At 48.7% G+C, this 15,190-nt stretch overlaps 1 protein-coding gene across 3 annotated transcripts in view; it reads right to left on the bottom strand.

The window, feature by feature from the left end:
• The window catches only part of GPATCH2 (G-patch domain containing 2), a 152,523-nt gene extending 137,346 nt beyond the window's left edge, over nt 1-15,177 (bottom strand). For all 3 annotated transcript variants that reach the window (XM_073671929.1, XM_073671930.1, XM_073671931.1), the window contains exons 1-3: nt 14,995-15,177; nt 2,222-2,917; nt 736-797 (exon numbers count right to left, since the gene is read on the bottom strand). In XM_073671929.1, coding sequence (XP_073528030.1) covers nt 736-797; nt 2,222-2,917; nt 14,995-15,044 — 808 coding nt within the window. In that variant the 5' untranslated portion in view covers nt 15,045-15,177. The remainder of the gene's footprint in view (nt 1-735; nt 798-2,221; nt 2,918-14,994) is intronic.
• Between the last annotated feature and the right edge of the window lie 13 nt (nt 15,178-15,190).

The following is a 15,190-nucleotide window of genomic DNA, read 5'->3' as shown; positions in this document are numbered from 1 at the left end:
TAGTAACACAATAAGTTTTATAATTATATCACCGCATCAGTCTGCTAACGCTGTAAAATTAATTCCTGTTTAACATCACCTTGGAAGATTTATTCTAAATAAGGCGATCAAATGAGGCGATCAATCGGATGTATACTGCCTGCAGTCACCACAAGGGGGAGCTTTATCAGGACAGAGCTCCCATTGTACTCCATGATAAATCTGTCTTCAGTAATCCCCTGAACGCCCTTGTGATGGGAATACCTCTTACATAATCCCAGAGTTTTGGAACTAAAACTAAAATGTTGCTGTGACGAAACAGCTTCTTATCTTAATGAGCCAGACGTCAAGATTTGTTAAGCCAAGAGAAATACACTATTGTGTTTGTGTTGACTTGTGAATGTACAGTACAGACCGAAAGTTTGGACACACCTTCTCATTTCAAGATTTTTCTGTATTTTCATGACTATGAAAATTGTACATTCACACTGAAGGCATCAAAACTATGAATTAACACATGTGGAATTATATACTTAACACAAAAGTGTGAAACAGCTGAAAATATGTCTTATATTCTAGGTTCTTCAAAGTAGCCACCTTTTGCTTTGATGACTGCTTTGCACACTCTTGGCATTCTCTTGATGAGCTTCAAGAGGTAGTCAAAAATGCAACGTGTGAACATAGCCTGAGAATCATTCTAAAGGCGGCCATTATCACATTAGATCGGAGAATTACAAAGGGGAAACCTTCCAGTACCTTGGCGTCCCTCGTCGTTAGTGAACAGCCCGGCGTCACTGCTGCTAATACTGCTGGACTCGCTGGGAAACAAAAAAAAAAAAGAAATAAAAGATTAAATCACAAGAAGATATATTTTTGGCACAGAAAACCTCAGGAATCTAATGGGAGCCTGACAAGGAGGCAGACGCGCCAGCGAGGAGGCGCTGACACCAGTGATGAATTTTTATTATCTGCCTCCATCAAACCATTGCTGCTCCTTCTTCCTAATGCCGGGCGCTTCAGTCCTGATCCCAGAAGACGAGGGCTGAAGAACGGAGCCGTCCTGGCCAGAAAAGATGTCCAAGACCTTTCCCCTGCATATACAGACAATTCTGGACCCCCCCCCCCCACTGAAGAAAAAAGGGGAATTCGCATTGTACCAGCATGGAAAAAAATTGGTTAATTTTATAATGAGAAGAAAAAAAATAAACTAACACTGCTGTTTTTTTCTTTCCTCCATCAATCTACCGCTGCCCTCCTGGTAATTTTCTTTTTTTTAAACCAATGTAAAGTATGTGACCGCTGCAGCCAATCAGTGGTCATGTGCTGTACTATTGGCAGGTTGGCACATGGTCACTGATGCTACTGGTTGTTTACAAGAGGCCATTATGTGACCAAAAGTTCAGGAGGTCTGCACGGGATTGTCGGGGCAAAGGGGAGCGAGTAGCCTGACTTTTCTGTCATGTAGTATTTTGTTTACATGGCCCCTTTAAATGATAGAGGATATCATTCTACCCACCACTAGAGGGAGCTTACCTCCTAAGGATTACACCCTGCCGCCGCCTCACTGCCACTACTCCGTTTATGACGGCAACACTAGACCACTGCAGACAATCATCCCATTTTCTAATGCAGAAAATGAAAAAAAAAAAAAATAGCAACAGCGGTCCAGAGCTGTAATCGCCACCACCGTGTCTAAAAAGTCCAACGAAGACCGGGGGCAGAGGCGAAGCAGCATGGGGTAAATAGGGCTGATGTTTTAAGTTTTCAATAAAGCCTGTGGAATTAAAAATGAAGAAGTGGGAGAAAAAATGGTGCGCAAGTCCCGGAATATTTTTTTTTTGTATAGAAAAGCGTTGTCCACTAAACAATTCTATACAGAGGCATCCAATGTATATACACCAGGTGTATTACTCACCCTCCCCGGGTCCAACACCAGCAAGGAGTCTCTGCCACTGCCCCGGTCTCTCTTTATCTACAGCGCTGACTGGTGATCTTAGCTGCTTGTGTCATCTACACAGTCGGGCAGAGCAGCTATTAGCTGCAACGATGTCGACGTGACGTCAGCGCTGCCTACAAACAGAGACCTGGGCAGCGCTGGACCAGGGGACGGTGAGTAATACTCGTGTTTTGTTATATAGCTGAACGTTTTTTGAAACACTTTTAAAGTTGTGTCTCTTCTAGTACTACCACCATAAACTATTAACATTTTCACATATTGTCCCCCACTCCAACCCGAAAGCACCTGTCACTCATGTTTTCATCCGAGCCCTTCTGTTCCTCATAGTCCATCTTGTCTTTAGCTCCGTGCCCGATGTCTTCTCCTTCCACCACGACTCCCTCGTCGGGAACCTCAAGCCCGTGTCTAGGAGGAGCAATTTTCCGTTTCTTCACTTTATTCTTGGATAACTCCATGTGCTGAAAATGTTTGGAGTCGTTGTCCATGGCCTGATCTCGAGACAAGGTCAAGGTGCTGGTGACGTCGGACGGTGGGTCGATGGCCATCCTTTTCACTTTCCGTCTCCTTCGTAAGGTCCTGCTGGCCAAGGTATCGGCAACTAAGTCCGATTCGTGCCACAGAGGCCTCTTACTACGGATATTGGTAATGTTGGATGAGGGTCTCCGTTTGGCTAATAACAGTTGGTCGTCGGAGTCGCTGTCCTTCTTATTATTACCGGCACATTCCCTGTAGTCCTTGTTCTGTTCCTCCAGACTGGAGTCGGAGCCATCGCTTAGGCAATGCCCCGTTTCCCAAGGGTGGTGAGTATTTTCGGAGCGTCTCTTCCTTCCCCTCCGCTTCCGTGCTTGCCGCTTAAGGAGACATGAAATGCTTCGGGAGTGATCTCCGGTATCGGCAAAGCATCCTCTGGCCTGTTCGGAGCTTTCTTCCAGGGCTGACACAAGGTCATGGACAAGCTCCTCCATTGTCCTACTGAAGTGCCTACGGAAATACAACAACAAGAACATAAATCACATATCGACTCTTGAGAACATCAGATCGTATTTGCACCAACACTAGCGGTAACAGCCGGGCTGGAATTACGGGGAGACACATCGTGTTACAGAAGATGGCCCAATGCCGACGTCACGTCGTGATGAAACTCAGTACTGAGAACTTGCATCCATCAAGCTCAAAAAAGATCAAAAAGTCCCGCAGATCAGGATTTCTTTTGAACTGCTTATGGCGGCCACGTCGAGCATATTTACTTCCATAATGTAGCATCAGCATAGTGAGAACATCGGCCAAGGAAAATGTGTCAAGGACAAAAATGTGTAGCTCTAACCTAGGGGTGTCTTCACACGATACGTATTTACAAGAGGATTTGCTGAAAACAAAATCTGGAGGTTAACCGCAGGACACGTGCCGAGGATGGTCGGGCTGGCGGATCTACATGAGGATAAAGGGTGCTTTCACATTGCGTTCCGGCACCCATTCGGTGGCCCTGTCAGGGCTTCCGTCTGAATCCCCCGCACAACGGGATTCGGACATATGCATCGACCGGCAATATAATATATTATATATAATTTATATTAATTATTTATATAATAAATATTTATATTATATTAATATATTATTATATTATAATATTAGATATTATACAATATAATATAATATAATGCTACCGTAAATCATTTTCGGGAGTGTACGCCTACACAGACATAGTAGGAGCCACTTTCGATGGGGCTGATTGGCGGCCGCATTTATTTGTATAGACATTCGCTTACAAGTGACCGGAGACATCCACGCTAGTGCAGCCTCTCCGCCATTGCCGACAGCTTGCAATGAGGCCACAATCTCCAGATAGATGCAGGTCCCCAGCCATGTTGTAAATGTACAAGGCAAAAATATCCCTTGAGATCCAGGTCCTAACCATGCAACCACAATCATCAAATTTGGTCATAACCGTGAGAACAAATCAGGAAACAGGCCGACGCCTGGATCAGGACAATGAAATGACCCTTACATCGTACATATAGGAATATTCCTTGTAATAAGGTAATAATGTGCATGCATAGAGCAAAATCTGGAAAAGTTTGTCAAAAAAGACCCCAAAAAGGAGCCACGTTTGGACTCAAATGGGGTACGCACCGCTAGATGCCATATTATGGAGATATTCTGCCTTTCTGGTGGAGAGTGAGGGGTTTGATGCGGAGTGCCGCCATGCTTTCATAATACAGACCCATCGTGAGTGCCGCCATATAGTGTCTGGTGCCTTGTGCATGGGAATAAGACGGATGGTCATCACCGGGACGTCCCTATTGTGTCCATCTTTGGAGATTCTTCACGAACGCGCTGAAGATTAACTACCTGGATCCATAAGAAGGGAGCTGCCCTTTAATACTGGTCTGCTGCCTCCGCCATGAGCAGGCGAGCTGCGGGGCCGGCGCTGTCAAGATGCAGCTTATTAAGATTGCTAAAGCCACAAATGTCACTTGTCAGCTGAATCCTGAGGCTTCGTCCCACGACGGATTGTGTCTGGCACAAGGTTTTCCCTGCTGGAATATCACGAGGAGCAGCGCGGAGCCGGGCGCCAGGACGCCTTTCAGGCACAAGCTATTGTGCCCATTATCCCGCTTGGCATTAATGAGCTCGACGTCAACAAAAGGACTCGAGAAACAAATGGTTCATTCACAGATCTGGATTAGGGCGATTTATTAGCGCTTCTATCAATTTCCGCACAACCATCACAGCGGAAAGCGATTGTGCTCTCTGCGAGAGATTAGCTGCGTCCGACAGCTGTCCGGGACAGAGCAAGAGCCGCGCAGTACCTTACCACCAGGATACGGGATTAACACCTTATAGCGACACTTCTATGATAGACCCGAGGCCCGGAGCGTGCTGCGCCAGAGACTTATGTTTGACCTTCTCCACAGCTATCCACAGAGGCCATAGTGTGCCCCTTTAGGCCTCTGCCCAGACTCATTTACAGTACTTTGGAAAACCTCTCTTTTAAAGAGAACGTCTTACATATGACAATAGTGGTACAGCTGTATAGAAACTTTCTCCCCGATAAAAATGATACCTTTCTTGCTTAGATCCGATGTGCCAGTCATGAGAAATCTAATGTGCAAGACATATGGAAAAAAAAATCACGCTGGAAGTGCACAGGGGGCGTGTCAGTGCACTTGGAATGCTGCTTCTAAGTGCACTGACACGCCCCCAGCCTGATTTGCATATTTTTTCTACACTAGATTTCTCATGACTGGTGCATCCGATCTGTAGAAAAAAAGTGTCATTTTTCTAAGGGGGAAAACCACCTGTACAGCCATGCACTACAACTATATATAAAAATGAGCTGACAGGTTCCCATTAACTGTATAGGAAGGTGTAAACTGGGCGCCTCCGTGCTATATACTTAAGCAATATAATGATGTCTATACATTAGTGTATGGCGGGGTCGTCCATTGGAGGGGTATATTTCATGAAAGCTTCCAGATGCATACTGCCAATGTAAGGCTCAAAGATCACTAAAGGTGAGTGATGGGCTTGTGTAACTGTGATCCACACAGATCCATACAACCTAGAGATCCTACAGCTGCATTCAAAGGTTTTACATTCATTTTTGGTGAAAAGAGACACACAGAACATACGACAGTCCCTTTCCGCTAAGGAGAAGGCACAGGGCCCACTCATGTATATATACAAAATTCCATGATAGGATTTTTTTTTTTTTTTTTTTAAATTAAAATGGATATAGTTCTTCTGATTAGCTATGTCACTTACCCCATGTGCAGGGCATTGCAGTAGCTTAGGTATCCATGGTTACGACCACTCATATAGTGACAGTTAATTGTTAGTGGTCATAACCATGGATACCTAAGCTACCCCATGTGCAGGGCATTGAAGTAAGTGACATAGCTACTCAGGAGAACTATACAATATTTCTAATTGGAGGTATTCGCTAGTATTATTACTACTACACCTACTACATATTCGGATAGGAGATGTGAATACCCATTTACATAAATACCTAACCGTTCCTTACTTATTGAATCTCCTATGCCTGATAGTCCGTGCCGTCACTGCGGCAATTATTGGTCAAACGCAATTTACATAACTGCTGCTGCCAATCACTTTCCTTAGCTACGATGTTTGCACGTATGGCTTGTGACCCCTGAAGCCAGTGATTGCCTGCAGCGGTCAAGGGACTGATAGAAAGTGTCATGACAACAGGAACGACGCAGACTGCTAGAACAATGCTGCAGGAAGTTAATGGTCATTTCTTTATTTCATATCCCTATTCTTAACCAAGTTTTGTAAAAATCCCAGAAAATCTCCTTAATTAATTAATGGGCCTAGGAAAGGTCATCAATATAAGATTAGTGGGGGCCCCCGACTCCCTGCACCCCCCAATGATTAGCTAAATTGTGGCTGCAATACCAGGTGCAGCCATTCCCGTATGTACGACATAGTATGAAAGTAAAAAACTAAGGTGACGACCCCTGCAGTCTGCTGATCAGAGGGACCACCACCGATAAAATAATGGTAGCATATCCAATACCAAAACCCCCAAATCCAGCCCATTATGTCCCACTCCACTGGCCAGAACTACCACAGGGACTACACTTCGGGTGGCACACTAACCCTTTATGACCACGCTGGGGTATTCAGCTGGGTGCAGACATGCTGGTACATGCCAGGTATGGGAGGGCAGCTCCATCCAGGGTTGGCCTCCTGGCCGGTAGCCACATTATACACAGATAAGTCACATCTGCTGTGGAAATTGTTGCTATGAAATTATAGGCGATGATTACAGGTCTAACAACACCGGCCGAGGCGTCATCAAAACCCAGATCATAAAAAACATCGTAAAAGAACCAACCAGCAAAGCAACAAACATATCCTGATCCCGTGAGGAGTCATCCTGCTCCACACGTCCCTGTATTGTATAGGATAGTATGTGCTCAGGTCTTATGTGCACGGTATGGCGGTATATGGACAGCACACTGCAAGCGTCACCAGCAAACTCCGTGCACCTTCTGTCCTCGACCGGTTTACACCTAGGACTGCAGATCTGCAAACAACGGGGACATCCTCTACTCTCCAGGACTGACGTATTGATGACCCTTCATTAGGGCGATCACTTCAATGGGAGATAAAGTGCAGAACTCGGCAGTGGCCACTAAGTGATGTACGGGCCCGCCGCGCCCCATTCCTCCCGGCCCGCCGCGCCCCATTCCTCCCGGCCCGCCGCGCCAGACAATAACGGACATCAGGAGCAGCGGCGGAAACTCTGTGCTGGACCCGGGGAGGACGAGTAAAGCAAAGTTGTTGTTTTGGTTTTTTTAAAAACAAATTGCAGCCAGGGGAGTTATCCAAAATGTGAAAACCCCAGAAAGCCGCACATAAATAAGGGAAGGGTCATACACTGTCGCTAATGACGCCGATAAATCCAGGTATTTCCACGACTGACTTATAATGAAAGTGCCGGAAACCTCTGCATTGAACAGGGGGGCTAAATGAAAATAACAAAGATTACCGGCCCCTCGTCCTCCTACTGCTAATCTGATGACAGTGGGGCGATACCTACAGTACAGACCAAAAGTTTGGACCCACCTTCTCATTTAAAGATTTTTCTGTATTTTATGACTATGAAAATTGTACATTCACACTGAAGGCATCAAAACTATGAATTAACACATGTGGAATTATATACTTAACAAAAAAGTGTGAAACAACTGAAAATATGTCTTATATTCTAGGTTCTTCAAAGTAGCCACCTTTTGCTTTGATGACTGCTTTGCACACTCTTGGCATTCTCTTGATGAGCTTCAAGATGTAGTCACCGGAAATGGTTTTCACTTCACAGGTGTGCCCTGTCAGGTTTAATAAGTGGGATTTCTTGCCTTATAAATGGGGTTGGGACCATCAGTTGTGTTGTGCAGAAGTCAGGAGGATACACAGCTGATAGTCCTACTGAATAAACTGTTAGAATTTGTATTATGGCAAGAAAAAAGCAGCTAAGTAAAGAAAAACGAGTGGCCATTATTACTTTAAGAAATGAAGGTCAGTCAGTGCGAAAAATTGGGAAAACTTTGAAAGTGTCCCCAAGTGCAGTTGCAAAAACCATCAAGCGCTACAAAGAAACTGGCTCACATGAGGACCGTCCCAGGAAAGGAAGACAAAGAGTCACCTCTGCTTCTGAGGATAAGTTTATCCGAGTCACCAGCCTCAGAAATCACAGGTTAACAGCAGCTCAGATTAGAGACCAGGTCAATACCACACAGAGTTCTAGCAGCAGACACATCTCTTCAACAACTGTTAAGAGGAGACTTTGTGCAGCAGGCCTTCATGGTAAAATAGCTGCTAGGAAACCACTGCTAAGGACAGGCAACAAGCAGAAGAGACTTGTTTGGGCTAAAGAACACAAGGAATGGACATTAGACCAGTGGAAATCTGTGCTTTGGTCTGATGAGTCCAAATTTGAGATCTTTGGTTCCAACCACCGTGTCTTTGTGCGATGCAGAAATGGTGAACGGATGGACTCTACATGCCTGGTTCCCACCGTGAAGCATGGAGGAGGAGGTATGATGGTGTGGGGGTGCTTTGCTGGTGACACTGTTGGGGATTTATTCAAAATTGAAGGCATACTGAACCAGCATGGCTACCACAGCATCTTGCAGCGGCATGCTATTCCATCCGGTTTGCGTTTAGTTGGACCATCATTTATTTTTTAACAGGACAATGACCCCAAACACACCTCCAGGCTGTGTAAGGGCTATTTGACCAAGAGGGAGAGTGATGGGGTGCTACGCCAGATGACCTGGCCTCCACAGTCACCAGACCTGAACTCAATCGAGATGGTTTGGGGTGAGCTGGACCGCAGAGTGAAGGCAAAAGGGCCAACAAGTGCTAAGCATCTCTGGGAACTCCTTCAAGATTGTTGGAAGACCATTTCCGGTGACTACCTCTTGAAGTTCATCAAGAGAATGCCAAGAGTGTGCAAAGCAGTCATCAAAGCAAAAGGTGGCTACTTTGAAGAACCTAGAATATAAGACATATTTTCAGTTGTTTCACACTTTTTTGTTAAGTATATAATTCCACATGTGCTAATTCATAGTTTTGATGCCTTCAGTGTGAAAGTACAATTTTCAAAGAGAAGGTGTGTCCAAACTTTTGGTCTGTACTGTACGTCTCTCCCGAAAATCCCGCACCGATGTGCCAGAAACTGTGCCACGTGGATGGGAAGGAGTGAACCCCTCATATGTGATCTAATAAGCAGCAGGGAGCCATATTCTCAGCAGTGGCCCCTGCCCATAGGGCCCCACTCCTATTTCTCAGGAGTTACAGTTGTGCTCAAAAGTTCACATACCCCGGCAGAATTTTTCCTTTCTTGGTCTTGTTTCAGAGAATATGAATGCTAAAAAAAGACTTTTTCTCCACTCATGGTTATTGGTTGGGTGAAGCCATTTATTGTCAAACTACTGTGTTTTCTCTTTTTAAATCTTAATGACAACCAAAAACATCCAAATGACCCTGATCAAAAGTTCTCATACCCTAGTGATTTTGGCCTGATAACATGCTCAGAATTTGACACAAATGGGTTTGAATGGCTACTAAAGGTAACATCCTCACCTGTGACCTGTTTGCTTGTAATCAGTGTGTGCATAAAAGCTGAGTGAGTTTCTGGGATCCAGACAGACTCTTGCATCTTTCATCCAGCCACTGATGTTTCTGGATTGTGAGTCATGGGAAAAGCCAAAGAATTGTCAACGGATCTACGGGAAAAGGTAGTCGAACTGTATAACACAGGAAAGGGATACAAAAAGATATCCAAGGAATTGATAATGCCAGTCCGCAGCGTTCAAAACGTGATAAACAAATGGAAAATCAGGGACTCTGTTCAAACCAAACCACGGTCAGGTAGACCAACAAACATTTCGGCCACAACTGCCAGGAAAATTGTTCGGGATGCAAAGAAAAACCCACAAATAACATCAGCTGAAATTCAGGACTCTCTGAAAACTAGCAGTGTGGCTGTTTCAAGATGCACAATAAGGAGGCACTTGAAGAAAATGGGCTGCATGGTCGAGTCACCAGAAGAAAGTCATTACTGCGCAAATCCCACAAAGTATCTCGCCTACAATATGCCAAACAGCACAGAGACAAGCCTCAAAACTTCTGGTACAAGGTAATTTGGAGTGATGAGACCAAAATTTAACTATTTGGCCACAACCATAAACGTTACATTTGGAGAGAGGTCAAGAAGGCCTATGATGAAAGGAACACCATTCCTACAGTAAAGCACGGAGGTGGATCACTGATGTTGTGGGGATGTGTGAGCTACAAAGGCACAGGAAACTTGGTAAAAGTTGAAGGAAAGATGAATGCAGCACGTTATCAGCAAATACTGGAGGCAAACAAAGTGTAGTTTCTGGAGTGGCCATCTCAGTCTCCTGACCTCAATATCACTGAGCCGCTCTGGGGAGATCTCAAGCGCGCAGTTCATGCTAGACAACCCAGGAATTTACAGGAACTGGAGGCTTTTTGCCAAGAAGAATGGGCAGCTTTATCATCTGAGGAAATACAGAACCTCATCCACAACAACCACAAAAGACTTCAAGCTGTCATTGATGTTAGAGGGGGCAATACACGGTATTAAGAACTGGGGTATCTGAACTTTTGATCAGGGTCATTTGGATGTTTTTGGTTGTCATTAAGATTTAAAAAGAGAAAACACAGTAGTTTGACAATAAATGGCTTCACCCAATCAATAACCATGAGTGGAGAAAAAGTTTTTTTTGTTACCATTCATATTCTCTGAAACAAGGCCAAGAAAGGAAAAGTTCTGCCGGGTTATGTAAACTTTTGAGCACAACTGTATATGGCCATGCTGGACATGACACAGGACAATAAATACTACAGGGTTGGGTTTGGCCTTTGATGGCAGCACAAGGCGAGAATTTGGATTTTTCCTAATCACAGACAAGTATTTGGTAGGTGTAGAGCAGCTCTCCTGTCTGGGCGATCCCTGCTTGCTGGTCATTATGTAATGTTACCTGTGGGGAAACATGTTAGCAAGCGTTCAGGTTCCCTCTAGCGCCACAACAGGGAAAAGGTAGGTAGGTAGTCCATAGCCACTGAACCAGAGCCTTGCCATTCCCCCCACCTCCCCTACCTGCCGACATTCCCCCCACCTGCCGACATTCCCCCCCACCTCCCCCACCTGCCGACATTCCCCCCCACCTCCCCCACCTGCCGACATTCCCCCCCACCTCCCCCACCTGCCGACATTCCCCCCCACCTCCCCCACCTGCCGACATTCCCCCCCACCTCCCCCACCTGCCGACATTCCCCCCCACCTCCCCCACCTGCCGACATTCCCCCCCACCTCCCCCACCTGCCGACATTCCCCCCCACCTCCCCTACCTGCCGACATTCCCCCCCACCTCCCCTACCTGCCGACATTCCCCCCCACCTCCCCTACCTGCCGACATTCCCCCCACCTCCCCTACCTGCCGACATTCCCCCCACCTCCCCTACCTGCCGACATTCCCCCCACCTCCCCTACCTGCCGACATTCCCCCCCACCTCCCCTACCTGCCGACATTCCCCCCCACCTCCCCTACCTGCCGACATTCCCCCCCACCTCCCCTACCTGCCGACATTCCCCCTACCTGCCGACATTCCCCCTACCTGCCGACATTCCCCCCCACCTCCCCTACCTGCCGACATTCCCCCCCGCCTCCCCTACCTGCCGACATTCCCCCCCGCCTCCCCTACCTGCCGACATTCCCCCCCGCCTCCCCTACCTGCCGACATTCCCCCCCGCCTCCCCTACCTGCCGACATTCCCCCCCGCCTCCCCTACCTGCCGACATTCCTCCCCGCCTCCCCTACCTGCCGACATTCCCCCCCGCCTCCCCTACCTGCCGACATTCCCCCCCGCCTCCCCTACCTGCCGACATTCCCCCCCGCCTCCCCTACCTGCCGACATTCCCCCCCGCCTCCCCTACCTGCCGACATTCCCCCCCGCCTCTCCTAGCTGCCGACATTCCCCCCCGCCTCCCCTAGCTGCCGACATTCCCCCCCGCCTCCCCTAGCTGCCGACATTCCCCCCCGCCTCCCCTAGCTGCCGACATTCCCGGCTCCTTGTTTGGTCAGCAAGACGCAGGGATGGCATTGTGACAGGCCAACTCATTAGAAGAGGAGCCGGGGTAGCTACGGACTGCCAACATGGCCACTGTACCAGTTGCCTGAGTAATGTAGGACAGGACGTGTTCTCATCCCGCCATACCAGGCAGACAGGTCTTTTCATGACTTTTGCAGCAGTATTATTTCTTACTTTTAACCATACAACCCCAAAGGTTCATTTTTATTGGTACAATCACCTATATAAAAGGAGCCTACCAGAACTAACTAACCAACAGCACTACAGGGGAGTGGACTTAAAGGGGTTGTCCACTAGTGATCTACCCTTAAGAATGGTACCAGGCTGCTGCAGCAGCATACTTGTCTTCTGGACGGACGCCTCTCCTCCGCTCTGACCGCCATGCTCCCCGCTGCTCTCCTACACAATGTCATGTGAAAGCTGCACCCGCAGATGACGGTTTTTCCTTGTGGATGTAACTGAGGGCTGCAGCAGATCAGAGAACGCTGACTGGCTGCAGCGGTCATGTGACACTGTTTATCAGACCGGCGAGGGACAAAGGGCTCAGAGCCCAGGAGTGGTGCTGGTCCTCCTCATTGGGCTTCTACGGCTGGATCTGCTTGTGTCGTGCACTGGACGTCGCAGCACTGTGATATGGAGAAGACAGATGAGGAAACAAGATATTCCCAGTATCAGCACCATATGGCGAGTTACAGAGGACCTGTCACCAGAGGGTAGATTTTGCTCTTATTTTATTCCTACTGCTCCACTGAGTATGATAAAAAAAAAAAAAAAAAAAAAATTAACTCCGCCATATGGTTCCAGAGATATGGGCCTTTTCAATCAGCACTAATTTTCTGGTCTTTGCCAAAGGGGTGGGGCATACAGGGCTCCGAGGGCGTGTCTTTAGGCTGCACTACATGATTAGCCTTTGAGCCACAAAGCCCCGTATCTCTGGATCTGGACTGTGAATTTATAAAAAAAAAAACAAAAAAAAAACTAAAGAAAACTAGAAAACTCAAGAACATAATGGGAATAAAAGAAGGAGAAAACAACTGGGCACTTCTGACCCGGCACAAAGGGGTTTTCACTACTAAGATATTGATGACTATTCATCGATTCGCAGGACTCTGGTGATAACTGGCCACCGCACAGGGGATCCACAAACCTCCTACCTGCTGGAATCCTTGGCGCCTAGTCAGACTTTTACTCTGTAATCTGAGAGCAGCATGATGTAGGGTCCGAGACCCTGATTCCAGCAAAATATCACTCACTGAGCTGCTTGCTGCAGTTTTGATAAAAGCACTGTTTTCTCTGCTGATGATCTAGCAGCTCTCTGAATGCTGAGCTCTATATAACCCTGCACATATCACTGAGTGACAGCTTTCCGAGTACCCTGTGCATAGGCAGAAAGCAGCCGATCAGTGGTGGGGACGTGGTTGGACCAGGAGTAACGAGACACCTAGTCCTGTAGTGATAATCTCCTGCTTATACTACACTCATTGTATTGAAACTACAATAAGTAGCCCAGTAAGTGACACATTGCTGGAATCAGGGTCTCTGCCTCTACATCATGTTGCTCTCAGATTCCCTTTAAGATAAACGTCTCCATTTGAACCACCAGGAATCGGTGTCATCCCCTCCACAATACACAGCATCCAAGGGAATATGGACAGGATATAACTGCTGTTTTACAGCCTTTTTAAGAGTTTTTGGAGCAGAAACTAAGAGAAAAGTTTCCAAATTCCCCTCAAAAACTGGGAGTTTCCGCTCCAAAACACTCAGTAAAAAGACTCCGGACCCGGATTCAACAAAATACTGAAGTAAAAACATTCAAACGTTTCAACATGAAGTTGTGCACAAAAAAAATAGCGACTTTTGATGCCAATTTTGACCAGACTGGTTGGAGTGGAGTGCGGCGAATCCCTCCTGATAAATTCAGCAAAGGTTGTGCAGAAACTTACACAAGAAACGTTACTCTGACCCTCTGCTCTTCCGGTGAAGCTGCCGGAGCCGCGCCACTAAGGAGATGCACAAGATCATGTGACGGCTCCGTTACGGTTTATGTCCCACGAACATCTGACTGGAGGACGGACGCCGGCCACTCACCCGCCCGTCCCTGGCGGACGCCGGCCACCCACCCGCCCGTCCCTGGCGGACGCCGGCCACGCACCCGCCCGTCCCTGGCGGACGCCGGCCACGCACCCGCCCGTCCCTGGCGGACGCCGGCCACCCACCCGCCCGTCCCTGGCGGACGCCGGCCACGCACCCGCCCGTCCCTGGCGGACGCCGGCCACCCACCCGCCCGTCCCTGACGGACGCCGGCCACCCACCCGCCCGGACGCCGGCCACCCACCCGCCCGTCCCTGGCGGACGCCGGCCACCCACCCGCCCGTCCCTGACGGACGCCGGCCACCCACCCGCCCGTCCCTGGCGGACGCCGGCCACCCACCCGCCCGTCCCTGGCGGACGCCGGCCACGCACCCGCCCGTCCCTGGCGGACGCCGGCCACGCACCCGCCCGTCCCTGGCGGACGCCGGCCACCCACCCGCCCGTCCCTGGCGGACGCCGGCCACCCACCCGCCCGTCCCTGGCGGACGCCGGCCACGCACCCGCCCGTCCCTGGCGGACGCCGGCCACGCACCCGCCCGTCCCTGGCGGACGCCGGCCACCCACCCGCCCGTCCCTGGCGGACGCCGGCCACGCACCCACCTGTCCCTCACCTACTTGTCAGTGTTCCCACATTTCCAGGAGGAATGACAGAGGAACCTAAGTGCAGAGGTATAAGAGAAGCTGTTCCTGAGTCACTAGGGGTCAGGGAGCGATGACCGTTGCAGTATAACGGCTCCCGGAGGCCACACTGCTCTCCAGGGCAGGTACAAGGGAGGCAGTACTGCAGGGAGCTCTATGGCCGCTCGCTCACTCACCAGCTGGTTCCCTTATTGGCTCGGATGTGTTTCCTGGCGACGCCAACCATGAACAAAGCTTGTGGTGTCCCCACCAGGATCACAGCACAGCCGGAGCAGCGGGCACAGCCACCATGACGTTTCCGGAGCAGCGACTGTGACCAGAAGCAGCGACTGTGACCAGGAGCAGAGGGGAGCGGAAGTCGGACTAAACCAT

This window comes from Phyllobates terribilis, unplaced genomic scaffold, assembly GCF_046119375.1.
Source record: "Phyllobates terribilis strain yellow unplaced genomic scaffold, ASM4611937v1 Scaffold_3__8_contigs__length_932513732, whole genome shotgun sequence".
Classification (NCBI taxonomy): Eukaryota; Metazoa; Chordata; class Amphibia; order Anura; family Dendrobatidae; genus Phyllobates; species Phyllobates terribilis.
Note: the sequence above shows the minus strand (reverse complement) of the source record. Positions and strands in the feature narration are given on the sequence as shown.